Genomic DNA, 27,819 nt, shown 5'->3' with positions numbered 1-27,819 from the left:
TTAAAACCCCCTCCAAAAAAATCCTGGGTACGGCCTTGCCCAGATAGTTACGCAAAATAAGGGCAAATAACGACCACGATATGCCTCAGAGAAAGCTTGTCATTGTTTAATCGCAAAAGTTGAAAGCTTGTTAGATACAAACATTTTTAGTCTCAAATGTTCTTCTATAATAAATATGACGAGAAAATATTGAATTGTCAATATTTGTAATTATTTCATTTTATAATGAAAAATCATAATTATTTAAATTTTGAAAAGGCACAAAATAAGTTTTGTTTTGGATGACTAATTTGTGTCATAAATATTACAGAATGAGGTAAAGATTCAGCAAAATAACAGTATTACCTGCTCTGGTAAGATCATATTCTACCATCTGGAGTTCTTGTACACGGTTACTATATTGTAACATAGGTAAAATCATTGACGAAGTGTCATGTGAAACCTACTTGACATTTACTAGATCTAAATTTCCTTGATATTGAACAGGACTAACTTCAAAGACTGAATAACTTAGAAAATCAAGCTGCGCAGTATCACTAGATGGCCTTACATATTTAAATGTCAGCATAATAAACGGAAGACGGCATTCTCATTATTTCTAATTGGGCGGGATAAATCTTAAGGACATCGGCTTTTGTTTCATCCTTTTGCTTTGTAAATTTAGAAGCTTGGATATCAATTAATTTGTCCTTAACTTAGTAAAAAGTTAAAATATAGCACGAGCATATTTTTTACAGAAAGATACAGGATTGTAAAACAGGAGTTCAAGCCAAAAACAGCAACACAAAACAAGAACAATTGGCACAAGTTATAAAAGCTTCGAGAATTCATCATTGCACCTTGACAGGATATTGAGCAATTTATCCCCTTCATTGAGAAAAATTCATCTAATAATAAATATAACATAAGATCATCACTGAATAAAGTAATATCACCTGTTTCTATTAAATAACATTCTAAACTACCGTAATAATGAGTCTTTTAGCACATATATTGTCACTATGCTCTATTGGAACTGTTACTTCAAATATCTACTCCACTAGGAGGTTGGGGTGGTACAGGTCGTAGTTCTAAGAACTGGTAAGGCACATCGATGGTTCTCCCTTTATGTTCCACTATAAGCATTCCACGTCGGGAAGATGATCCTAGCACAAGCACTATTTCACCTTTTGTGAGTATTACTTCGGAGCTTCCGTCTTCTAAAAAAGAGTGGTTTACATAATACTGTGTAGCATAACAATAGTTCCACAAGGCTACATTTGACAACCAAAATAAGTCGTAGTTCCCTTTCCCAAATTCGGGATTAGCAAGTCTGTACTAGTTGTTCCATTAGCATCGGGCCTGTGCCGCCTCCATGGTCTAATGAATCCATTGGTTTAAGCAGGATTTTCGGGGGGGGGGGATCTCTGAATTCCTCTCAGAGATTATTTCTCTAAATTAAGTTTGTAAATGTTTTACAATCAAATTTTCTCCGTTGTTTAGGAAGCGAGGATTTGGTTTTTATATTGGCATTCTGTAACGTAATTTAACGTAAAATGCAAAATGGCCTATGATTCGTCAGCTAAATATAATCCACCAATCAGAATTAGGCTTACATTCTTAAGGGCCTTAAACAAGCCAGTGTGACAAGTCTAATAAGCCAATGTGAAGCTAATGTAAGGCTTGGTCTTCATTACTTCAATAGTGGCTGGGGATTTGAACGTTAAATATATAAAAAAGAGTTTTATCATTACGATTTAGATGTTCCTTTAAAAAATTGTTGTTTTTTTTTCTAGAGCTCTCCATATTAATACATTGATCTGTTACAGTTCAATCACTCAATCAATCAATTTATTTAAAGAAAACAGATAAAAAATTACAAAGCTTTAGACCCCCCCCACAAAGGCTCTTTGTTTGTGAAAGTGGGACATTAAACATTACGTTAAATAATAGAACTAAAATGAAAAAGAAGGACACGAACAAAAAAAAAATTAAACAACAAAAACAAAAAGAAATACCATGCAAATCAAAATAAATGGATCAAACAAATTGAAAACAAAAGGAAGAGGGGAAAAAGAGTAAGGAGGAGAGAAGTAACTCTCTAGACATAGAGGTGGTCAGTTAGCTCATTTTAAATTGTCCATAAGAATGACAAGGCCGAATTTTATTAGGTAGGGAATTTCTTATTTAAAAATTGTATTTCTATTTTTGTATCCACTAGCTTCGATGTACTGGCACCATCTGACTATTTTAAACCTGATTTTATATAATGCATATTTGATTATTCTTACATTACAGGATAATGTCGATTTATACTTAGATTTTTCGAATTGTTAAGACATATATAGCTAAATATTGGCTAATAACCCTTCTTTCATATTACACAAGCAAGAATTCGATTCCTTTAGCTATGTCAAAACTAGAAAAATGTTAGAATGATATTTACTAATTTTGTAAAAGAGTAAAAAGAAAAGTAAAAATGAGAACAAATTACAGTACATCAAAATACTCATAAACTTGCAATTGTTCCAGCAACAAGAAGAGGTGCAAATGCTCCGATTATACCAATCTATTCTACGTAATTAATTTGGGTCAAGCTTTGTAAAACACTGATTTTTGAAAAAGAAATACTGTTTTTTTTTGTTTTGTCTTTTATAGCCAAAGGGCTAACCTCTTGTTTTTGCTTCTCTATCTTCCTTAAATCTTACACTATTTCAAACTCCCTTTATATTAGGTTAGAAAACGCCTGACAAAATATTAGTTCAGTTTTAGTCACATTGTTATATAATCGAACTAAAACACTTTCTCAAAAAGAGGCCAGCATTAATTCATCAGGTTTAAAACTAAGGTAGCTAATTATAACCCTGTAAGCTCCGCCAGAGTCGACCCATCTCTAAATGGGCACCTGGAGAAGTCTTGGGGAAAACACGGGAAGCGTCGGATGGTTTGCCCCCAACCATGTATTACACTCCCGGCCGAAGGCATTGAATCAGAAGTTCGGAATCAGCGCAACTTAGACCATCGGTCAGCATGTGAAAAAGTGGAAGTAGTAGAAAAAAAAGTCTCCAGGCATGCAATCTTCATATAAAATAAAATTAATGATAATAGTTATTTTATCGAAATTTTCATCTTATTACAGGAAATTTTTAACCAGCGGTTCAAATGGTAAAAATCAATCTCTCGTAGTATAATTTTAGACGGAAAACTGGTAGAGTTTATTTCAAAGCGTTAGCAACACTGAAGCTGAAACAAATGTCTGTAAATTTCAATTAGCGATATACAGTTCATTAACAATCACAAAAAATTGTTAAATAAATTAAAATTAGTGGAAGTACGAAGATAACGCTTACGCAATACTCAAAGCTACGACTCTGTAATTAAGTTCGAACATTTAATCATCGTCATGAAAATGAAGTTTTAAAAGCCTGCAAACATTATGTTTTCTATCTTCGTATTTTGTTTATTTATTTAACTGACAGGCTCTAAGGCACCGTAACATAAAAAGACATAAGTGGCAGTTTTTTTTTTCTCAGAATTGCGCTCTTTTTATAGTTTTTTTAGTTATAGCTGACAGTTTGTCCTGGAAGTTAAAGGATCACTAATTACTTTTTACGTATTCTGGTATGTATCATTTTCAGTTATTCTACTTGCTCATATAAATACTTTCTGCTAAGATATACTAATACCATTACGGTTACTGTTTGGTATTTTAAGGCTTTCCTTTCTAAAACACTGAATAGCCCAAAATGTTCTAAAAAAATTCGGAATTTCTTCAAAAAACAAATATGACTAACACTTTTGGTTACTGTCCGAAAAATCGTCAACATGTCAATGCCTTTACTGTATTCTGTAAGAGAATCTTGTTTTAAGCCTTGAGGCTATCGGGAAATTAAAAAAGGTAGTCACGCAAAGAAGGAAGAAAAAAAAATGAGTAATGGCTTACCAGGATATGAATTTTTCATCACTCTTGTCTGGGGGTATCCAAGTTTTGTATTCCCCGCAACTGTGTATCCTCTAGCAGGTGGCACTGGAGGAGGTCTTTCCTTATCAATACCAAAAAGTTGTTGTACACTTTTGAGATCAAACCTTTCAGAATTGGCTTGAATCAAAGCTTCAGGTGGAGGTGTGCATGCAATTGGTTGTGGTCTAGGTCTGCTTAGTTGTTGTCTTTGATTTGTAGGTTGCAACAGTGAACTTTTTAAGGGTAAAATGCGGGACCTCATAGCTTCTAGCCGGATGTCAAGCTGGCGACGCCAAACTTTGCGACTTATGTATCCACGGTAATGTGATTGGATTAAGATAGCAGCTCTGTGACGTGTTTCTGTTCGAAGTGTCTCTAGTTGTTGCCTGGCTGCCTCGCTAAAAATACCAAGATAATTACAAATCAAACAGTGAAAAACTTTGAGGTGAAGAGTGTAAAGAGGTAAATTGAAAATTACACACAATAAAGCTCATATTTCTGTAGTCCTAGCCATAAAATTACAATAGTTTATAAATCAAAATCGCAGTTTAATCAGCAAGTTTAATCTGGACTCGGAGTTGAAATGCTACGAAGAGAGAAATTCAAGGGTGGTTGGATAACCAAAATTAAGTTCATATTTCTAAAAATCTACTCACGTTAAAAATCAAAATATGTGGGTCCTCTCCCAGTTTTAAATGGAGTTTAAAATAGTGAAAGGAGAGGAATGCTAGTGACAATAAGGAGCAAGGTCAGCCCTCGAACGCCAAGAAAAATTGCTCCAGATAAGGAGGCGTATGTGTCCACCCTAAAACACTAAATGAATATTTCTCTCTATTGGAAGCAAAATGTACTTGGAAGTGTGAACAAAATGCATTTGGATACGAATTTTGCCACTGTCATATTTTTCTAGTTAGAGAAGTGAAATCGGACGAACAACACTGGTGAATAATGGTATTTCTGGATGATAAAAATTCTGTTGTCTTCAAAGAATTTTTTTCTAACAGAAAAAAAAATATAGTTGACGAGGTTTTTTTTAAACTTTCGGTTTGACTAAACAGCAATTTATGGGATAAAAGAAGGATTTTTGGTACAAATTGCCCAGAAAAAAAAATTGTAGCTAAATGTACCTGTCCCGAAAGAGCGGAGATATTTCAGACTTATTCAAAGGAAATCGAACAAGTAATTTCGCTTGAAAGTGGACTTAAAGAGTTTTTCAATTATATATAGTTTAAAAAGAGGATATGACTGATTTTTTTTCCATTCCATATTACAACTCTTTGTCATTTAAATATAATTTAAAAACTAGTATTAAAGAAATATTTACATTTCTATGAAAACAAATATTAACAAATCGCATGGCGTAAGAAGTTATCTTGATAATTGAAGTTATCAAGTATTTTGGGCAATAGGTTGCATAGGCTGCATCAAGACTAGGCTGGGTAATTGTAGACAGAGAAAAGCCAAGACAGATAGTCCAAGTAATTGAGAGGCAAATGTTTAAATGGCTGGGGCACGGGTAAATGACAGGGTTATGAATGACTCTCTTATTGGACACATACTTGTCAGGTTAGTTTTTGGAAAGGCATGCCTGCCTAGAGTCTTAGGCATGCTGATCAAGAATTTAAAAAAGAGGCAAACAAGGCACACCCCCCTATGGTTTTAAGAAGGTTGACCAAGAATTTTTTTTTTTCTGATGAACTATGAACAAACTACAAGGCCAAATTCGGACTAGTAACAAGTTTGAGTTAACATAAATATCTACCTACACAAGAAGGATTGTTCGGACTGCGTTCTGGAGATTTGACTGATTAACAAGTTTCTACATCTGCAACTTCAACTTATTTAAATTTTGTCCTATTCAGTTTTTCATTCTTAGCGGAAACTTGACACAAAACGAAAATGTTGAAAATTAAAATAAAATGGTATCAACCCACTAAAGAAACGAAGAAACGCCTGAACTAAATTAGAGTTTTAGATTAGAAAGCTAATTTCAAAATACGTATTTAAACTTTAAAGATACAAATTCATGTGCACCGCACATTTATTAAGTTATAATCATTCACTCCCCGTGAGCTAATTTCCTCTGCACTCACACTAGATTTATTTCTCGAATCGGAGTCCAAATCATAAATTTATAATCTAAGTAGAAAACATTGCAATAGGGGAGCAGATAAACAGCCACAATGTGTTTGACAAAATGTTGGCAACAATAGTAATCAACCGAAATCAAGTTTGAAGAAGCTTTTTTTATTGCTGGAAAGAAACTTTTTCAAACTTTACCTGGTGGCACAGAAGAACAAACATAAGGAGCTCGGGAAAATACTTGCTGTCGGTAATCGGTTAGAATTTAATAGCCCTATGAGTCCAATTTGCTGTCAAAATTTAAGACCCACCTTAAGAAGATATGCCTTTTTCCTAGAGACCATGATGTTGTTGCATGACCAAGAGGAGGAAGTGCAGGCATAGCTGTTTTAAATCCTTCAAGTATCAGCTGACAGTCATCTAAGGCGCTGTCTTCACTGCGTTTAAGTCTCTTGAAAGGGGCAAGAAGGCGATACCGTGAGTTGAAAGCTTTGAATCGCATCCGATGAGGAAACCCTTAAAAAAAAAGCTAAAATAGAGTCAACTTTACGATATCTCAATACATCTGGATAAACCCTTTTTTTGGTTAGAGAAAAAAAACGAATTTCCCGAATTTGTGTTGAGGACTATTTTTAAAAAACAGCAATCTCTTCACAAAATAAAACAATATAATAAATATAATAATACAATAAAAAATTGGGTTCGCAAGCAGTAGATTGCAAGCTAACAACCATTTGCACAGCCAATCTGACAATCGGAGTCAAAATTTGGCATAAATCAGAAGGCAATATTCACTGGGACAAATCTGAACTCGTAGAATGAATATATGGATATGGTAAAAGTCTAAAAAAAAAATCTATAAATATAGCAAAACCAATTACCCTTTAACAATATGATTTTGAAATTTGAATTTTCGAAAAAAAACGTGCTTCCAGAAAAGTTAGTCAAATTTAGCTCCTTTTTCTGCTGTTGGGAGTATTTTTCCGTGAGTAGGATTGTTTGATCCACCCTACAGTTTAATTATATCCGTGCTGTTCAGTTATTTTTATTTAATGTTAGTAATTACTTAAGTTTTTATTTTGTGGTTTTACCATTTTTTTCGCTTTGCTTTTTCCGTTGGAATGCAATTTCAATTACATTACAACATGTTGTATTTTTTTGTCATTTTGTTATCAATGTTTTTTTTTATTATTGATAATAATCAGGATTGAATTAAATCACAAGCTTTTTCTTACTAAAACCTAAATTAATTAATTATAGATAAGATAATTAATCTCTAATTGAATGTGTTACGAAAAAAAGTATAACATTTCTTTATACTGAACTTGTAAGCACCATATGTCCTTAGTCGTTCGTTTGCTATAGGCTACTAGTAATGGCTTGTATTCAATCGAAATTCCGGGACAGATTAGTAGAGCTAGGGACAGAGCAGGATTTATTTGCATAAACTGTTGGTATAAGGAGAAATTTTCAGATTCATCATAGTAGCTTTATTAGAATACATTGTTCTTCAGTTTTCGCTTTATTTTTGTTTCAAGTCTGAAACAACTAAATTTTGCAAAAGAAAACTTTACCCAAAATATAACCCAAAAATAAAATTCTGAGTGATGGAAAAATTTCGGAGACACATTTGCAATCAGCATAAAGAGACAATGAGGAAATGAAACAACAAATACACTGTGCAGAGAAAGAGATAAAATAATAAAAAATAGACGGTCTAGAGGGATAGTGAAATAGACTTTGTAAAGAGAACGAGAGAGAGAGGTAGGGAGAAGAATAGAGAAAGCTAAACAGAAACAGGGATAGAAATAAAATTACCCGAAGACATAAGTCCAACAGTTTCCAAAACTTGTAGCGCTCGTAATTGTGGAGCAACTGTTTTGCTGTCGAATTCGACGGATTCGTTTGAATTCGCTCGCATACATCTGACGAAATGAGGTTTTGCATGAACAAGCGTTCTGAGTAAGTTATCAAGACGAGTATGGAAATCCTGAGTAAGAGTTGAAATTGGCTCATCCCCATTAACTCTGAAATAAGATATTTTCATTTTAATTTTATTTTGGGTGTGAGTTCTTCATTGTTCATTATAAATAATATGAGAAAAGCAGGAAGAAACTCAACCCCCCCCCCAAAAAAAAAGAAAACTGGTCCTTAATGTCATGCGATTCTCAGAAAGGTAATAGTAATGCCACCAAAGAAATTTTAAAATCAGATGGCTAATCTAAAAGAATAGACTTATCGACTTTTTGCCCAATAGAACACAGTTATTGCAGATTAAACCATACATGATCATACTTTCAGCCATCAGATATCAATAGCCATTATTTTGTATTTGTGCATATATGCTTAAACTACTGTCTCCTGTAAAGGTAATGAATTTCTACTGTTGTGCTGAAAACAAACCAAAGATGGATTTTGAGATTTTTGTGATCACAAGTTTTATTACAATTAAATTATTATACTTCCTCGACCTTCCATATATTCAACTCAGATTGCGATTGAAAGGACACATATCTAAAAGGAAGTGGAGGAAATCATTGACAAATTTCGTCAATTTGGTCACAGGTTTTGGTCACAAAACCTGACACGTTGAACAGAATTATTCTGAAACTTGAGAGGTAGCTTTAAAAAAATGACTTTTGAGGTTCCTATCCCTTGTTTCTTAAGCATGGTCGAAGAGCCCCAAAGGTGGCATAAAGATTTAATAAAATGATAAAAAGGATAAGTAAATGATAAGTATTTCAAATATCATAATATATTTGCATTTTGCATTTGAATATTAAGCATTTGAATGTACAATCTCAGCTGGAAGGTCCTTTGTCCCTTCCCACTTGAAACTGCATGCCTTCTCACCTTGAAACATTGAAAAAATATCACTAATCTGTGGTTTGCCAAGTCCATCCAGTCTAATCCCCATGCCCAGGCCGTTTTGTTCAGTCTTAACAGCCATTTTAAGCACCATCTTTCTCGTTTACTCTTACTGTAAGGTAAAAAACCGTCATCCAATTTGTGACGGAGCTTAAAGTCTTTGGAAAATAATTGTTTAATCAGTTTGAACAGTTCACCTCTTATTATTTTCCCTGTTTGCACTTATTCCCCCTTTAACTTTGGACTTTTGCCCCTTTTAATGTTTAACTCCTCGCCAGTTAAGATTTTTCTTTTTCCTTTCTTTGCTTGTATTTTTTTTTCTCATTACTGTTATGTATCCGTGATGGGTATGGTTGGGGTTTTCTTTCTTTAAGTATATTTAACTGAGGCGCATACCGAGTATTTTATTTTTTTGGGGATGGGAGAACAAAAAGATAAATTTATTTGGTATTATGAATAAGAAGTCTCCAGAAACTCAAGAAATGTACAATTTCAGGGGGTTTAGCCCCCGGGTATGCCCCTGATTTAGCTATAGGCATGTCCGAAAGGAAGTAGCATACCAAGTGTCTTCATATTTTACAGTAGAGCGTAAATAAAGTTTTGGGGTTCTTAGTGGAATAGCCTTTTGTGAAGACTCTAATGAGAAACAGTCTTAAAAATTACACCATGCAGTTGAACAAGATGGCTTCATTTCAACATATAGCACATAGAATTATGTGTTATTGAGCTAGAGGTACTGAATATTTGATTGTCTTACTACAGCGCTACATCATTTGGTAGTAAGGCTCAGTGTAGAGCAAGAAACATCAGTGTAGAGATTACTTTGGGAAAAGCTTAGATTCAAAACGAAAAGACCCAGTACTCTTGAACGACAAACACATACAACAGACTAAAATATCTTAATAGTAGAGAAAATTTTATACTTACATACAAAAAAAAATAAGGCTTTGTCGCTCTTCGAAAAATCTCCCTGAGTCGCCTTGCCGATAGGCAGTGTTTCGAAAGGCAAAACTATGAATAACCAATGCTTCTACGGTATAGAAGGTAGTCCTTTTGTTAGGAGAAAGGTTTCTCTTAAGTTCATAGAATTTTAGTAGGTTTCCACGGGTTAATTATAGGTTTCCATCTTAAGTTAATCATACGTTTCAATTTTTATAGGTTTCCACGGGTTAATTAAAGCTTCGCTATACAAAAGATGAGGCTGTTAATAATAACCCTCTCTCCTACCTCCTAAAATATAAATAATTAGCTGCAAAATCAACTAGCAAACAAAGACTTTTCAAAAGAATCTTTTTTCGGCTAACTTTTTTTTTTCAATACAGATATAGTGAAATAAGGTCTAGGTAATAGCACAGCTTGTGATTGTCATTTTTAAATAAAATTTTACAGGTGGTAAAACCCAAGGATTTCCATTTCGAGCCTCAGAGGGAAACGTCAAAACAGGTGTATATTGTTTTTATCTTGCTTTTTAAAATGGATGTAGTCAAAAAGGGAAGTAGACAAAGCCTTTCCTGGAAGCAGGGGGAGTGCGGTACAATTCTACCTGTCACAAGGCCTTTTCACTAGAGGAGTGGTGAACCTTCATTTTAATATAGCCATGAAAGCGACACAGCTTTGTGCTGTGTGGGCGTTTGTTAGCTTTGGGATGCGATCATTTTTAAATAAAAAAAGTAAGTTTTTTAACTGAAAGTAAGAGAGCGAGATTAAAACTTAAAACGGACATAAATTATTCTGTATATGATTGGGCTGTCCCCTCCTCAACGCCTCGCTCTTTACGCTAAAGTTTTTATTGTTTTGAAAAATAGAGTTGTGAGAAAGGGTCAAACTTTAGCTTAAAGAGCGAGACGTTGAGGAGGGGACAGTACCTTTCATATACAGAATAATTTCTGTTGATTTTAAGTTTTAATGTCGCTACTTACTTTCAGTTTCAAAACTAGTTTTTTATTTAATTTCTGAACGTTTTTGAATTAATGCAGGTTTTGATTTTGGCTCACCGTACATAAATAATTAAGACACAATTTGCATATTAATTTTAATGTTTTTTTGGTTAAATGGCTTTCTCGAAAGTTGTTTAATTTTATTTACGAACGTTTTTATTAGTAATAAACATACGTAACTTACGAATTAACTTACGTAATGAACATCTATATTCATATATTTTTAATACGTATATTAGAGGGTTCACCCCCAATCAATACCTCGCTCTTTTCGCTAAACTTCGAATTTTGTTCAAATTCTTTAAAAATTACCCCTTAATCACAAAGGCCGTTTATTAGAATAAATAGTTCTTATAAAAGTATTAAAAAAAAACTTTAGCGTAAAGAGCGAGGTAATGACTAGGGGACGAATCCAATCATATACGTAATAATTTCTTTTCGCTTTAATTTTTGATGTTGCTCCTTATTTTCAGTTGAAAAGCTTGTTTCTTTTTTTTTATTTAATTTCTGATCGTTTTTTAAATAGTGCTGGGAAATCCGGCGCCGCCTTCATAGCAAGGTCGCTTCCCCTATGACAAATTCCTCCATGGAAAGATCCTCCCATGTAACCCCCGACCCCCCCCCCCCACTACCAGATAAAAAAAATCCCCCTGAAAACGTCTGTATACTTTCCAATAACCAATACTATATGTAACCATTGGGAAAAGTTCAAAACTTGCAGTCCTTCCCCCGGGGACTGTGGGGTATTCAGTCAGCCTCAAAGACATAGTTATTATATTTTTGACCACGCTGAACAAAATGGCTATCTCAAAATTTTGATCGGGGAACTTTGGGGAAAAAATGAGCGTGGGAGGGGACCTAGTTGCCATCCATTTACTTGAGTCACTTAAAAAGGGAACTAGAACTTTTAATTTCCGTTCGAATGATCCCTCCCGCGATATCATTGGACCACTGGTTCAATACGATCATCCCTCTAAAAAAGAAAAAAACAAATAAACATGCATCGGTGATCTTTCTTCTGGCAAAAAACACAAAATTCCACAATTTTGCAGATAGAAGCTAGAAACATATAAAGTAGGGTTTTCTGATACGCTAAATCAGGCGGTGTGATTTTCAGTGAGACTATATGACTTTTAAGGGGTGTTTCCCCCCTTTTCACTAAAATTGATGAAACTTGTATATTTGAAATCAGCATATAAATCTGATTCTTTTGATGTATCTAATTGGTATCAAATTCCGTTTTTTAGAGTTTCGGTTGCTATTGAGCCGGGTCGCTCATTACTTACATTTCATTACCACGAACTGTATGATGAGTTTTTAGCAGTAGTAGTGGCAAGAATACTTACAGCTCGGTATGAGATGTTGGGGATATTCTAAACCTGATGCCACGCGGTGCTGGCTCTCCATTATACAATGCCTTAAGCTCACTGGCAAATAAATGAGTTGCAAAACCGAATTGACAGCTGTTTTTGTGAAACACTGAAACAAGGTCATCTGGTAATACATCACGATTTGTATCTGAAAAAAGAAGATATATTTTAAAAAGAAGAACTTGAAAGGTATACTTGAGCATCAAGTTATCCTAGAATTAAGGCTTTCATTTCAGCCATATTGTCCTTTCATTCATAGAACTTTGGAAAGTGACTAATTGAAAAAAATAATTTTCATGGTGAATTATTGTAAGATTAAATAAAAAAAAAGTTTTTTAACTGAAAGTAAAGAGCGACATTAAAACTAAAAACGAACAAAAATTATTCTGTATAAGAGAGGGGCTGTCCCCTCCTCAACGCCTCGCTCTTTACGCTAAAATTTTAGCGTAAAGTTTAGCGTAAAGAGCGAAGCGTTGAGGAGGGGACAGCCCCTTTCATATACATGAATAATTTCTGTTCGTTTTTAGTGTTAATATCGCTCCTTACTTTCAGTTAGAAAAAAACTTGTTTTTTTTTTATTTAATTTCAGAACGTTTTTGAATTAATGCAGCTTTTATTTTGGCTCTCCATACAGGAAGAATTAAAACTAAGATTGCATATTAATTTTACTTTTTTGTGGCTAAATGGCTTTTTGAAAATTTTGTTCTGATATAACTTACAAATTAACTTACGTATCGAACTTCTATACTCGTATGTTTTTATTCCGTATATTTTGGAGTTCGCCCCCTAGTCTATGCTTTGCCCTTTACGTTAAAGTTCGAATGTTTTTCGAATCACAAACCTCTGAATCACAAAGGCCGGTTAATTAGAATAAATAGCTCTTTTCAAAGTGCTAAGAAACTTTAGCGTAAAGAGCAAGGTATTGACATGGGGGCGAGCCCCCTCATATACGTAATAATTTCTGTTCGTTTTAAGTTTTAATGTTGCTCCTTACTTTCAGTTGAAAAAAACTTGCTTTTTTATTTAATTCATATCATTTTTTAAATAATGCTGGGAAATCCGGCGCCCCCTTCATAGGAAAATCCTTTCCCCCGAGGAAATATCCTCCATGGAAAGATCCTCTCCTGACCCCTTGCTCCGACCCCCCCCCCCCCAGAAAAAAATCCCTCCTGAAAACGTATGTATACTTCCCAATAATCAATAATATTTGTAAACAATGGGCATAAGTTCATGACTTGCAGCCCTTCCCCCATGAACTGTGGAGGATTAAGTCATCCTCAAAGACATATTTTTTGCTTGCACTGTGGACGTCTTGTTGTTTATACAGGCTAAATATTTGTGATAAGTTACTTTTTATTTAATTTTAATGGGTTTAAAATCCTATTTGTTAGATATTATTTTTTTAGTTTTACCATGATTTGACAACTAATCGTCTCATATCACTTTCTAATGTGATATCAAGTAGAAAAAAAGTACCTCAAGTTTAAAGTCACAAAACTTCAGCAGATTCTTTTTATACAAAAATTCCAATTCTTGTAAAAAATATCTCCAAAACAAATTTTTAATTTACTACCTTCCTCCTCCTGTTTTGAGAAACTTGTCAATTATTATAATAGGCACTTGTAATGACAAAAAAGCTTCAAGCTTACCTAAAAAATCCGAAGCATCATACTCGACTTTCGCAGCAAAATGCTGAATGGCGAACATTCTTGCCAGGCTAGATTTCGAGTTTAGTAGCCGATTATTTGCCTTATGCTGTGTCTTAACCTTTTGTACGTATGACTCTGCGGTGCCTCTTGTTTGGCATTCAACATCTAACATGCTAAGCAATCCGGTTCTCTGTAAAGGATTTTATAATTTATAGTTAATTGAGGTTGTTCAAATCATTTAAAGCGATAAGACTGACGACTGTTGTTTTTCTGGATATTGAAAATTCCCTGCCATCTAGCAGTCCTGCAAGGAAACGCTGTGAAATATCCAAATTTCTTATGCCAGTCTGTCATAGTAATATTAATAATAACAATAAACAATGATAAAATAATATTCCTAAGTGTTTAAGTCATACGCACAAAGTTGTTACCTATAATATAGGGACATACTCAGGGGAGGGGGGGGGGGGGGGTGACACGCCCCACTCGAAAGCCTTAAGTTTCTGAGCACTTCTTATTCAATTTATCAAATAAATTTGTTTTCCTGGTTGCCTCCCCCCCAATTTTCTTATTGCCCTTCCTACGACCTAAGATTCTGCGCAAGTGCCTAAAATAATTTTTAAAATGGTAGCAAAACATACATAAAAATAACTTCAATAAAAATGAATTTACTAGAGATAGTCTACTAAGTAAACTGTACCCAAGATCAACAAACGAGTAACAGCAGGCAATTTATGAAATTACCAAATACTGCTATCTAACTAAGAGAAGTTGGTACAAAAATAGACAAAAGCTGCTCCCTTGCCCCACTCCTAAAAATATGATCCACTCATCGACGACAGCTTATTGCATCGAAATAGAACATAGCCTTGCATTTGAAGAGACACTGATTAGGGTTCGAAGCTATGAAGATTCGAATGTTCGCTTATTCAAGTTTCCCTTGACTTAGTCTCAAATTAAAGTTTTTCTTTGTTAATGAATCTTATAATTTGGTGGGGACACGAAACTTCCAGCGTGGACGACTGTCAGGTCACAGAGCCGTAGGAATGCAATGAAAAATGTTGCGTGTTTAAAAGTTGAGATCTTTTAAAATAAAAGCACATAAAGTTATGGGTAGCAAGGGTTGTCAAAAAAAGGGGGCACCCTTTAACCTATTTAACGTTTTCCTTAATACTCCAATTTTAGTTTTATTGCTAACTTTATATAAATTTTTCCTCGTACACGGAATCAAAAGGCAATTCTTTCGCATATTCCATCCAAATATGCAAGAATTGAACTAAAATATAAGAATTAGTCGGATGTACGTTTTCTGGGAGTTCAACTTTCACTGAATAAAGAACGCAAGATATTTAGGTGAGAAAACTGAGGTGCACTATGCTTTCACATACATATGGAGTCCCCAGGAGGCATCAATAACCCCTCGTCTCACGCGGAGAGTTCAGAAAGAAATGTCTAAGTCCATGAAATTTGATATTATTTTTACTATCATGGAAAAAAATACACTGAATTCTATCGCAAACATTAGCACTGTGAATCAACAAAACAGTGATGTACAAAATAAGAATATAGACGAGGCAGTGCTCAAGGTGCATGATTTGATCTTCGAAAATTATATAATTTATGGATTGCAATATAGAGTAAAAAAAAGCAAAGAAAGTGGGGGGTCAGATAAAAAGGTAGAGAGGGGAGAGTTAGAGAGAGAAAGACGTAAAATTTGTATTGAATGCGTTTACTGTGAATATGTTTAAATGAAATATCTTAGCTGCCACTTTAGCACTGAAAAAAAATGGTCTTATTTTAGAGTGGTACAAACAATTGATGTAAATCGCAGAAAATACAAACAAGTATCAATAAAAACCACTCAACATACTCTTTGCAATTCTTTTTCTTCTTGGCGCGTCCCAAAAAGATGGAGCCTGTGTAATTACACGGAATAATCTACAACTTTAATTTAGGATGGGATGTTTTTTTCTTAGCGTGATAATTGCCCTTAATTGCTCAAACAAAGACGGGAGGTATCCTTGCATGACAGGTGTGTTGTAAAAAGTCATGTTCTACCATATTAACATGCTCAACAGTTACTATTCATCTTAACTTTAATGGTGGATAATCAAAGTTTCCGACTTAAAAGTGCTGAGTCGTTGACAGGATCGTCAATTTATATCCAATTAACCAGCTTGAGCCAAGGTAACAATTTTACTGATCGTTGATCATAGTTTTGGAAGAAAAGATGACTTTACACTGCCATTGAAATTTTGGGGTAAATTTGTTGCTGCATTTACTTTCAGGGGAATACTGAGGCTAGACCAAGTTTATCCCCAGGACTCTAACTTGTGGGTTTACGGTCAAGCTGTGAGATGAGCTCGATGCCCATCGTGTCCGACCCTTAGAACATAGTTTTAATTGTTTCAGGGCCCTAAAATATCATACAAGATCATAGAAATCAAGATAAATTCCTAGCCAACGAGTCACTTTCACCATTATTAGTTTTTAATGTGTTAACTTTTCACTTAGGTAAGTCAAACACAGAATAAATTATTATTTCAATGCTTTCTCTTGGTATTTTTTAGCGAGCCCAATTAAAGTCCTTAAGAATCATAGTCATAAAAAAGAAGACGAAAACCTAATTAAATTCTTAACCAAAGTGCAACTAAAGGCTGGAAGCCATTAATCTTAGGATGTTGAGATGTTAAATTTACAATTAGCTAACTATATAATTAACGTATAATAAAGACAATAAATTGTGATGAAAAAAAAATCTAGCTCTATTTCTGTTTGTAATTAGTACTATTATTTGGTTTTGGAATCCCAAAGATTTTTCACCAAAATTTCGAAACAAAAACGAGAAAATTATGGCAAACTTTTACTGTAAGTTCCTCTAGATGCCTTACGCATTCAGAAAATATAACTATACTTCCAGTACCAAGACCTGGTGAAGTGCTGTAGCAATTGTGATCCTAACGATAAATTAGGGGCCCCTTTCTTCTTCCAAAGCAGAGGTTTATTGAACCTCAAATTCTGAAACGATCAAACTAGGAAAGTTGCTCTTACTTCAAACTAAGTTTAGTTGGGGTCTGAAAAACTTTTCTGTTAAGTTTCACGAGGACAAGAGTAAAGTGACTTCCTATTTCTCTCTCTAAAAACAGGTTGGCTCACTAAAGGTCCTGAGGACAAGAATCTACGGCCCCCTCTTCTTCCGTTGCCGTAGAAAGGTCAGATCGGATCCGTTACCCCCTGTTAGTATATGTTATGATGAGGACTTTTAAGGGAATTCCTCCCCCCCCCCCCCTTCCATTTAGATGGTTCAGGTACCGATCCCTAAATAAAGACCGACTAAAGAGCCATATTAAACTTAGACCAGCAGAAAGAAATTCCTATAATAATTAAAACTCAAAACGACCAGAAATTACTATTAAAGAATGAAACCAAAAACCAACAGATATTAAAATAAACGATCACAGCAAACATAGAGATAACATGTACTAATATAGATGAATAAATAAATCTTAAAACAAGCAAAAAATTAAATTTAATATTCAAGGAAAACTTAAAATGGGCAAAAATTGCAACAAACAGGAGTTTGGTTACTGCCCGTTTTCCCCTTCCTTTACCGTAGAAGTCTAAAGCTTTTTATATTATTTGAATTTTTATTGAAAATTATATGTATCTTGAAAACCAAGTTAATCAGTTCATAAGTTTATTAATCCACATTCAAAAACAGATAAATAAATTAAACAACACTTTTGCGCTGGAGAAAACCTATCAAGGTTTGCTATTACGCGAAAGTCCACGTAACTACTTACCTATCAACTCAACTATTTAATTAAACCTCAACTATTTAATTAAAATAATTATAAATGAACCAAAAATAGATAAACTATAACCTATATGTATATGAGAAAAAAAATAGATAAATAAATAATAACTGGATTAGAAATAATAACAGATAAATAAAATATACAAGAAAAATAATAATAACAAATCCATTCTCCATCACTCATCAATACTCAACTCCCTCTCCCGTCCCCCACCCTGTCCTTTCAACAAGCTTTTGTTTTTTAAAACATCGACGACAAACAAATAAAAAACCACTATAATAATCAAGATGACTTGAAAGAACTGATGAAAATAAACAGAATACTTAATATGCAATTATATTAATTCTGAGAAACTCAGCAATTCAAGATTTTATTTCCCTGAAATTTTTATTTTTATTTTTCGATGTCGTAAATATAAAAGAAAATATTTGAAACATGTTTCGTTATCAGTAAAGCGCAAATTTTGATCGGATACATTTTAGTAAAAAAAAAAGGCGTGGGGGGGGGTCTGGTTGCCCTTAGATCCCTTTTGACTCTTAAAAAAGGCAATAGAACTTTCGGTTTCGTATCAGATGACCCCGGTTTAAAGTTTATACGACCATTCCCTCTATAAAAAAAAACATAATATTTTAATACTGGGCACCCTGCATAACTCAAAGCCCTCTCCTCAGGGGAGGGGGGGGAGGGTTTTTTTTAGCCCCGAAGGCATAGTTATCTGATCTTTGGACAGTTTTGAACAAAATGGCTATCTACAAATGTTGATAGTATTTGGGAGAATAGGCATTGGGGGAGGGGATGGTTGCCATCCAATCACTTTTGAATCTTAAAAATGGCATTAGAACTTTCAACTTCCACTAAAAAGGGCCAAGGTTTATACGACCACCCTTTCTATATGAAGTGTCTCTGGGGAAAAAAATAATACATTGAAGCCCTATGCCCCTTTAATATAGGCAACACTATCGCGTTGCTTCTGATCCCGTATTAGCGGTTTATGAATTAGGCACTAGAAAAAAAAATCAGAAATTGGGACCCCTACATTGACCTTTACGTAACTGTTTCTATGAAATCTAGGAGAAATAAAAAATTTTAATCTCTGGTCTTGAAGGGGTGAGATGAATAAATCTGGCGTGACATGATTTCTAAGAAGTTTATCTCAAAGACGTGACAGTTTTGCTTTTTTGTGTTATAGTAGAATAGAAAAAAATTCTTGAAAATTATAGGAAATTTTTTTAATCTCAGAGGAATATTTTTTTCTCCACTAAAAAGAGGCCTAATCAAATGAAAATTTTCTAATTTATAGAAAAAATCGTAAAAAATATAGTATCTAGGGACAAAATAGACACCTATATCTACGCACAGGACGAGACTGGTTATGCAGAGGAGACTGCCAAGTAACCCTTTCAATATATTCTCCTGAAAATTTTACCCTTGGCTACTACATCTGGCCTTAATATTAACACAAAAGTTGATAAGCTCAGTTCAGCCTAATATTTTCTTCAAAATGTATCTTTACAGTAAGTTCTTATACCTTAGACCTACTAAGCCGAAGTGAGAGCATGCTCCTTACCAAAGAAGATATGAGGTCAATACATGGCACATTATCAACATAACCAATTTCTGCTTCGTAGGCAATACCTTCTTCCCGGCAAGACTCCAAACTAGACTTGAATATATGAGTATTGTAAAAATGCTGCATTGTTTCCGCACACAAATTCAGACATAAATGCTCCAACTGGGCAGGCTGAAATAGATACAAGAAAAAACTGCTAATTTCAGGAAATAATTGTTGTGCAATAACCAGAAAAGTAACCTAGCAAAAAAAAACAATCTAATCCAAACTCAGGCCCCTTATACAATCTCTTAGACCTACAATTTGCCCCTAGAAACAGCCCACAGCCCCAAATGATTTAGTAGATAGCTGATGAAATGGTGAAAGATTTTCAAGTGGTATACAAAAAAAAACATAATTATTTCATTCCTCGCTTTTTGATTCCTTTCAATGATTTCTTATTGAAAAGTACAACCATTCAAAAAATCAGAGTACTTTTCTAAAAAAAAATTATAGAGCAATCATAGAAGGAAATTACAAAATGCATTGAAAAATGTAGTTTTCTAAGTAACGACATATTATTTCATTCTTTATATTTTGGTTCTTTTAAATGATTTCGTATTAAAAAGGTAAAGTCGTTCAAAAAATCAGAATACATTCCTTAAAAAAAAAAAACAATTGTAGAGCAATCGCAGAAGGAAACTACAAAATGCATGGGAAAATGTAGTTTTCTGAGAAAGGAGAATTAAAAAAGGTAATAGAGTAATTTCAAAGACTTTTTCAATTTATAAGCTACAGACTTAAAATATGTTATGATATTAATATGATATAATATGTTGCATACAACTAAAACCTGTTCTTATCAATATTATCATACATTTAAAACCCGTCGTGCCAAACTAAAAGATCGAGCAGAGCAAAAAAATAGGAAAAGAAAAAAACTTACACAGCTCACAATAATAAATATTTATAAAGACTAATATAATAGAGGATAGGGAAAATGAATCATTTGAAATACAAAAATTGGGGCTCAAGACCAGTTTAGCTTCAATAACCGGGTATTTAAAACTTATACTAGTTCTACATAAATAAATAGTTATAGCGTCTTGCAAGATTAGAATTATGAGTCCATGGTGGGAAAATGTAGGAGATATTTTGCATAGTGGAAAAAACAGAGATAAGTTTTGACTTGTCTGAATTGGTAAAAACTTTGCAAAAGTGAGTTTATTCGAGTGATTCTCTCTTAAATGGAATTTAAAGATAAGACTGGTAGAGCTTAAAAATTACTTGGCTGGACCTATTTGTATCTGTTGACTGGATTTAAGTTCCAGGGAGAACTAGCATAATGTTTCTTTTTTTCCAGAGCAAAAATTTCACATTACCATGAAATACTTACAGATGAAGCAGCTGTGTATAAAATTATTTAAAAGATGTGGAGGGAAGGAAGTTGATATTTTTAATCTTTAACTCACTCTTGGTGAGTTAAAGCAGCTATGTATAAAATTATTTCAAAAATGTGAAGGGAAGAGAGTTGGTGTTTGTGATCTTTAACTCACTTTTGGCGAGTTAAAGCAGCTACGCATAAAATTACATCAAAGATGTGGAGGGAATGGAGTTGGGGTTTGTAATCTTTAACTCACTCTTGGTGAGTTAAAGCAGCTATGCATAAAATTACATCAAAGATGTGGAGGGAAGGGAGTTGGTATTTGTAATCTTTAATTCAGTCTTGGTGAGTTAAAGCAGCTATGTATAAAATTATTTCAAAAATGTGAAGGGAAGAGAGTTGGTGTTTGTTATCTTTAACTCACTCTTGGTGAGTTAAATCAGCTATGTATAAGATTATTTGAAATATGTGGAGGGAAGGGAGTTGGTGTTTGTAATCTTTAACTCACTCTTGGTGAGTTAAAGCAGCTACGTATAAAATTATTTCAAAGACGTGGAGGGAAGGGAGTTGGAATTGTAATCTTTAACTCACTCTTGGTGAGTTAAAGCAGCTACGCATAAAATTACATCAAAGATGTGGAGGGAAGGGAGTTGGGGTTTGTAATCTTTAACTCACTCTTCGTGAGTTAAAGCAGCTAAGTATCAGTTGGTGGCCTCTAAAAGTTATTGCAAACTAGATTGCATCGTCGCCAATTTTCAAAGTAAATTTTTAAAGCTGAACTTGTCTCAAATTCCTTAATTGGCTTTAATTTTTTTTATGTTGTAATAACACAGTTGTTGTTAAAAGAACTACAAGAGCAATTTCTATTATTATCATCACTAAACTTTTCGTCTCTATTGACCAGGTATGCTTCTTTTTTTTAAAAGATAAATACATTTTATTAATAGGTAGCTGTTCCTTGGCAGATAGACTCATGAAAGGGAGGGAGCAAAAAATGAACTATATGCTCGTTCAAGTTTGTATGTCGTTATTTTTACTTTTAATTTAAAAGTTTCTAATATTATATTCAGGTTCTTTAGATTACTACCATATTCTTGGTCTACATTGGCCAAACATGCTTTTATTTGACTGATGAGTAAGAATATTTTATGAACGGGCAGTGTGTATTGATGAATACTTATGAAAGGCAGAAAAAAATAAGATAATTAAAAATTAAAATAAATTTTAACGAAAATTAAAATTTAAAAATTAAAAAAATAAAAATTAAATTTAAAAATTCAATTAAAATAAATTAAATTACGATTACAGTAAAAACAGATTCACAGTTTATAAAGTACTATGCGAATTTATGGTGTTGAGATTTTCAATCAGCGATCCTTAATTTAAAGTTAGAATCGTAGTTGATATTATTGTCAATAACGATTTAAATATCTTCTAAGTTATTACGAAGAAGGATCTAGCGCTCAATTAAGCGTAAACAAAGATGGGCAAATCGTATACCAGAGCATATTATAAGGTCAGCAGAGAGAAATTTAATCTCTGAACTTTTAGTACAATCCAGTGAAGAGGACATTAAAATAATGGATAAGGCGTTGAACTATTAAAAGAGCTGAATAGTACCTTTGCATCTTCGAAACCAAACATGTCCAAAATTCCTATAAAACCATCAGTGGCGTGTCGAACAGCATGATTTAATACAGCCATTGATCTACTCGACTTAGAGCCTGCAGTACCAACGGTGGAGGCATGTTGACTAGCTACTTCCATTTGGTTGTGAACAGAATCGTTTGAATCAGATGATAAGGTACCTGACATCGGAACTCGCTTTAGAGAATTGGCTCGCCGGACAATAGTTGCCACGGTCCGGCAATATAATGCTTTAGCAAGCGCGTCTCGTGTCACTCGTGACTGTAAAACAGATTGAAATTGACATTATTTTTTACACATAAGCTCTAAGATGATGGGGTTAAGATAAATGGGGTTTCAAATAGATTTCCGTGATTATAAAGAGTCGTCCTGGAAAACTTTTTTCTAAAAAACGTCTTTAAAGGAAAATTAAAGAGCGATACTAAAACACAAAAGGAGCGGAAATTGAGTGACGTTATAAATCAATTTTAAAATCAATGAAATCACTATGAATTAATAAAGCTTAAAACAAACAGGAATTAAAAGTCAAAAAGAAGTGAAATTGTCATAAAAAGAAAGGATAAAAATAATAGACGGCGACTTGCACCTCCTAAATCCCAAGCAACATAACGCTTTAGTTTGCACGTCAGGGCCGACTAATGACTTCAGAAAAAAAAAGGAATTGCATTTTCACTTCTAAATCCTAAAACAAAACAAAAATAGAATTATGCAGTGACAAAGTTCAGCAGGGTTCTAAAACAACCTTGTAGCGGAGTTTTGAAAACAATCGCGTAATGGGGTTTTAAAAACAACTCTTTACTATCATAAACAGTCATCCTAAAGCATGGGCGCCCATAAGGGGGTGCCTTTGCCAATTGCCATTTTTGAGGAGCTTCAAATTCTTTTTAAAATTACCAGAAAATTTGATTGGGACATTAAACTTTCAGTAATAAGTCAAACCTGCATAATAGTTATCATCCTGAATCTCTTTTAAATGAAAAAAATTTCTCATCAAACATTTTTTTTTCGAAATATAATTTTAAACTTTTGATTACTATAGGCTGTGGTTCGCTGTTTACTTGGTTGCAGTAATTACTGCAACCAGGACAAGATATTTCTTTTCATAGAGAGTACGAAGCATTTTTTTTTTAATCCAATAACTATTGGAACATGTTAAATCAGACATGGAACGGATGCTCTAGCAAAAAATTTTCAAGTTTTTTAATTCACAATATTCATTCGACTACCAGGTATTGCCATGTCTCTGGTTCCTCCTAGTTTGATATTTTCTTTGACCAATAACATTTCATTAAAAGATTTGTATCCTGGTTTAGAAGTAAGATGCGTATTCTCATTATTTTTAATTCTCATTACCTAATTCACTGCAGACTTCAATCGTTTACCTGGATATTACCGAGATTAACTCAATAAATGGTAAAACTACTGGCCCAGGTTAACATTTTGTTAACAATATCATATGTAGCTATTAATAATATATCTTGGCCAAAGAGTATGTTTGTTTAATTCTGGATTATTTTGTGAAATTAATTAAAAAACTGTTTCCACAAAATAAGTTAAAAATTAAACGAAAAGGAAGGGCTGCAAGTTATAAACTTTGCCCATCGTTTATATATAGTATGGGTTATTGGGAAGTATGCAGGCGTTTTCAGGAGGAATTTTTTTCTAGTAGGGGTCGGGATCAGAGGAGGGGTTACGGGGGAGGATATTTCCTTGGGGGAAGGGACATTTCTATGAAGGGGGCGCCAGATTTCCCAGCATTATTTAAAAAACAATCAGAAATTAAATAAAAAAGCAAGTTTTTTTTTAACTGAAAGTAAGGAGGGACATTAAAACTTAAAACGCAACAGAAATTATTCCGTATATGAAAGGGGCTGTCCCCTCCTCAACGCCTCGCTCTTTACGCAAAGGCTTGACTCTGTATCACAACTTTATTTTTTAAAACAATAAAAAAAACTGTAGCGTAAAGAGCGAGGCGTTGAGGAGGGAACAGCCCCTTTCATATACAGAATAATTTCTGTTGCGTTTTAAGTTTTAATGTCACTCCTTACTTTCAGTTAAAAAAAAACTCGTTTTTTTATTTAATGTCATATAAAATAAAGTGACTTACCATGTTGGCATCGCACATTGACTTGACCAGCTGCCCTCTCACGGAATGAGTTCGAGTTGTAAGCCCTCTGAACAGAAGATCAGACCCAATTCCCAAAAGTGAAGCAACTGACTGTATTTCTGGATCACTAGAAGAACAACCAGAGTCACCAGTTCGGTGCTCGGAGAATCGAATGTTCCCAAGTAAAAGGACAACTGCCAGCACTCTTAACACGTCTTGGGATGGAATTCCGAGGACGCCTGAAATGCTATTCAGTCAATGTTTGTTTTAGAAGTTCAAAACAGTTAGCTAGCTAATATAATCGTGTTTTTATAATTGGCAAGTTTCTAAATCTCTGGATAAACCTGTTTATTTCGTACATACTAATACGCCAAAGGTATAAAACCAACTAAAAATCCCAGTTAGCTCAGAATAAGGAGCATCGTACTAAATATCTTGGGATATGGGCTCGAATCCAACGATGGACATTTCATCGTCGGTTAAAAGTAAAATGCTGAGAATGTATCCCTTTTCAGTTAAACGTAGCAATTGCAGATAGGAAAAACAAAGAAAAACAAAAATCGTTTATTAGATCATTCTACACGCCCAGGTGGATAAAGAATTCGATTAAAGATGACGGGAGGGGTCTTTTCTCTTTGCAAATGAGTATTTCCATAATTTACAGTTAAACTTTTCAGGAAGAGTTGTGCTCTCGAACTTTGTTCTGGGGGAGGGGGACAAAAATGTTCTCCGATCCTTAAAAACGAGTACACGGCACATTTTTTTTTCTTCTTTTATGTCAAACAGGCTACACGGTTGGTTTTAAAATATATAACTATGGTTTTACAAATTGGTGTTTACTTAGGAAAATTAAATTGCATTAACTTCTGTGACACCAGTAAAAAATTAGGCAAAAAAATTAGTTTTGTCCATTATGCTTAAGATAGCATAACTTAAGCTTAGCTTAACGGCTTAAGCTAGCATAGCCTTTGCCCTAATGTAGATTCCTGTTTCAATGAGAATACTTGTTATAAAATTAATTTTACTGAGTAGGTCTAATTAGGACTTTGGCCAATTGTTGGCTGTCCTCATCACGAAAAGTCTGAAAAGACTTTCATCTTGAAAATACGAAAAGTCTGAAAAGTCTGCATCCTCGATGTAGGTTAGCGTTGTTTTCTCCATTTTTTTTTTCTTTTCTTTTTTCTTTTGTAGTTATTGTAATATTGACTGTTCTAACATCACAAGCACCGGCCTATTCATGCTAGAAAGATGGAATCTTTTAAGAATAATCTAAGAAAAATTAAAGAATTTTTTTTATCACCAAAAATTGAATCACTAAAAAAAAAAAAAACTATCAGGATGACGGAAACCCAGGACCAAGCTCCCAACCGTAGCTAGTGGCGAAGCGATCGATGAAGGTAGATAAAGGTGCAAGGGTTAAAATTCCCAGTAACTAGTCCTGACTCATTTTGCAAAGGGGTTAGTAGAAGTGACCCTAAAGCTCGTGTCACGCACCCCTGCTGCCATCTACAATTTAGTTTAATGCTGACGGGACATAATTTATTCAAGGATTATCGATCGAGTCTAATGTGGGTGTGTCAAGGTCAATCGATCTGTTGTTGTTTGGCCACGTGCGAATGACATGAAGGTGATTTACATAAGCGATGGGGGAATTATTGATTCACGAGCGTGGGGAATTATGAAACAATATGATCATAGAGTCCCTATGTGGGAAAGATTGCGTACTCGGTCAATGAACTCTCTTTCCAAGATCGATTTATTTGGTGTTCCTATGTGTAAGAGCTCGGGGGGGAGAAGGTTACACCAGCTCATTGAATTCTAACGGGACCAATGTTATTGATCTGGGATTCGAGGGGGAAGTGAATTTCCGTGGATTTACATAATCGCTAGGGGAAATTATTGATTCACGAAGGGGGGAATTAAGAAACAAACATGGCTTCACTGTTGTTTGGATAACCTAACCTGTGAAATTGATTTACATAATCGCTAGGGGAAATATTGATTCACGAAGGGAAGAATTAAGAAACATTAAGGCTTCTTTAATCTTAGGTCTGAGGGATAAACATTCTTTAGGACAGAGAGAAAAATTAATATTCTATTTTTAAATAGGGCTTCATTGATCTTTAGTGTCAGGAATCATAATTAACATCACTTGTTATCTTGTAATTATGCGGGAGTATAAAGAGATTGACATTTTATTTTTAAATACGGCTTCACGGATTTTTAAGTCGGAGAGGTAAATTGATATTCTAACGAAACCCTAATAGTTTAGCTAGGAAAATTTATGAGATGAAGAGATTAACGTAGGAAAGGGTTTCCAAGAAATTTGAAATGCATTAGCACACAGATGACAAACAAAAGGAACACGCTTAAATTACGTTTAGGGATTATTTGGGCGAAACGGTTTTAGACAGGTTATGGAACTATTTCGGCGAAACAGTTAGAGACATTTTGAAAGAAGATTTTAGGAAAGGTTTTAGAAGAGAATTTGAGGGTGAAACTCTGTGATCGTTATAATACACAAGTTCCATTTGAACAGTGTTGTGAGGTCCTCTAACCCAACCCCAAAGGGTTCCAATCCTCCTACCCCAACCCCAAAGGAAGCCCTCGGTCCTCCAAGGCCCCCCAGGCCCCCTCTGTCCCCCCCGACCCCCAAAGGCCATCCCTGTGCTCCAAAGGCCCTCCCTGTGCCCCCAAAGACCCTCCTCCGGTCCCCAAAGGCCCATCGAGCTTCCAAAGGACCAACGGCCCTCCAGCGGTCCCCAACTGCCCCGCCAGCCCCCCCAAGGCCCTCTCTGGGCCTCCAACGCCCTCCCCTGGGCCCCCAAGGGCCTCCTCCCGTCCCCCAAGGCCCCACGAGCGTCCCAACGACCAACGGGGTCCCCGAGGCCCTCCACCGGTCCCCAACTGCCGCTCCAGACCCCCCACGGCCCGCCCCCGGTCCCCAACTGGCCCCCAGGCCCCCAAAGGCCCCCCCGGCGCCCCAAAGGCCCACCCAGACCCCCAACTGCCATCCCCCGGCCCCCAAAGGTCCCCCCCGAGATCCCAAAGGACCACCGACCCTCAAGGGACCCACAGACCCTCAAAGGCTCTCCCGGTGCACCCGTCTTTCGTTGATGTGTGTTGTCTGACACCGATGATTTAGGATGTGTAGTTTGCTACTTCAGGATTTTCTGAGCTCAGGTTTCCTAGTATTTCATTGGTGTGTGTTGTCTGAAACCAATAGTTTGGGATGTGTAATCTGCTAATTCCGACTTTTCATAACCGGATTTCTTAGCCTTTCGTTGATGTGTGATGTCTGAAACCTATGATTTGAGCTGGGTGGGTTGCTATTTCAGTCTTTTCTGAGCTGGATGTCTTAGTCTTTCATAGGTGTGTAGTGTCTGAAACCTATGATTTGGGGTGGGTGGATTGCTACTTTTGACTTTTCTGAGCTGGATTTCTTAGCCTTTCATAGGTGTTTGTTGT

At 35.0% G+C, this 27,819-nt stretch overlaps 2 protein-coding genes across 2 annotated transcripts in view; one reads left to right on the top strand and one right to left on the bottom strand.

The window, feature by feature from the left end:
• The window catches only part of LOC148942039 (uncharacterized), a 532,991-nt gene that overhangs the window by 86,118 nt on the left and 419,054 nt on the right, over nt 1–27,819 (top strand). The gene's annotated exons all lie outside the window — the stretch shown is intronic.
• On the bottom strand, nt 18–24,501 carry LOC148942045 (unconventional myosin-Vc-like). The gene is made up of 9 exons (XM_089103683.1): nt 24,352–24,501; nt 22,218–22,505; nt 19,232–19,405; nt 13,847–14,036; nt 12,174–12,345; nt 7,841–8,049; nt 6,334–6,538; nt 3,923–4,338; nt 18–1,199 (listed from the first exon to the last, which is right to left on the bottom strand). Exons 1-9 carry the CDS (start codon nt 24,367–24,369, stop codon nt 1,024–1,026), a joined length of 1,848 nt encoding a protein of 615 aa, XP_088959809.1. The 5' UTR covers nt 24,370–24,501; the 3' UTR covers nt 18–1,023.

The sequence above is a fragment of the Artemia sp. Qi Xiang Cuo genome, chromosome 17, assembly GCF_049724085.1.
Source record: "Artemia sp. Qi Xiang Cuo chromosome 17, ASM4972408v1, whole genome shotgun sequence".
NCBI lineage: Eukaryota > Metazoa > Arthropoda > Branchiopoda > Anostraca > Artemiidae > Artemia > Artemia sp. Qi Xiang Cuo.
Note: the sequence above shows the minus strand (reverse complement) of the source record. Positions and strands in the feature narration are given on the sequence as shown.

Excerpts from the sequence above, each read along its gene's own strand:
- LOC148942045 (XM_089103683.1), bottom strand. Across the intron at positions 14,037-19,231 it reads TTGACCTCATATCTTCTTTG|AGAACCGGATTGCTTAGCAT; the intron begins GTAAGGAGCATG and ends AATCCTTTACAG. Across the intron at positions 1,200-3,922 it reads GATGAAAAATTCATATCCTG|AAGACGGAAGCTCCGAAGTA; the intron begins GTAAGCCATTAC and ends ACTCTTTTTTAG.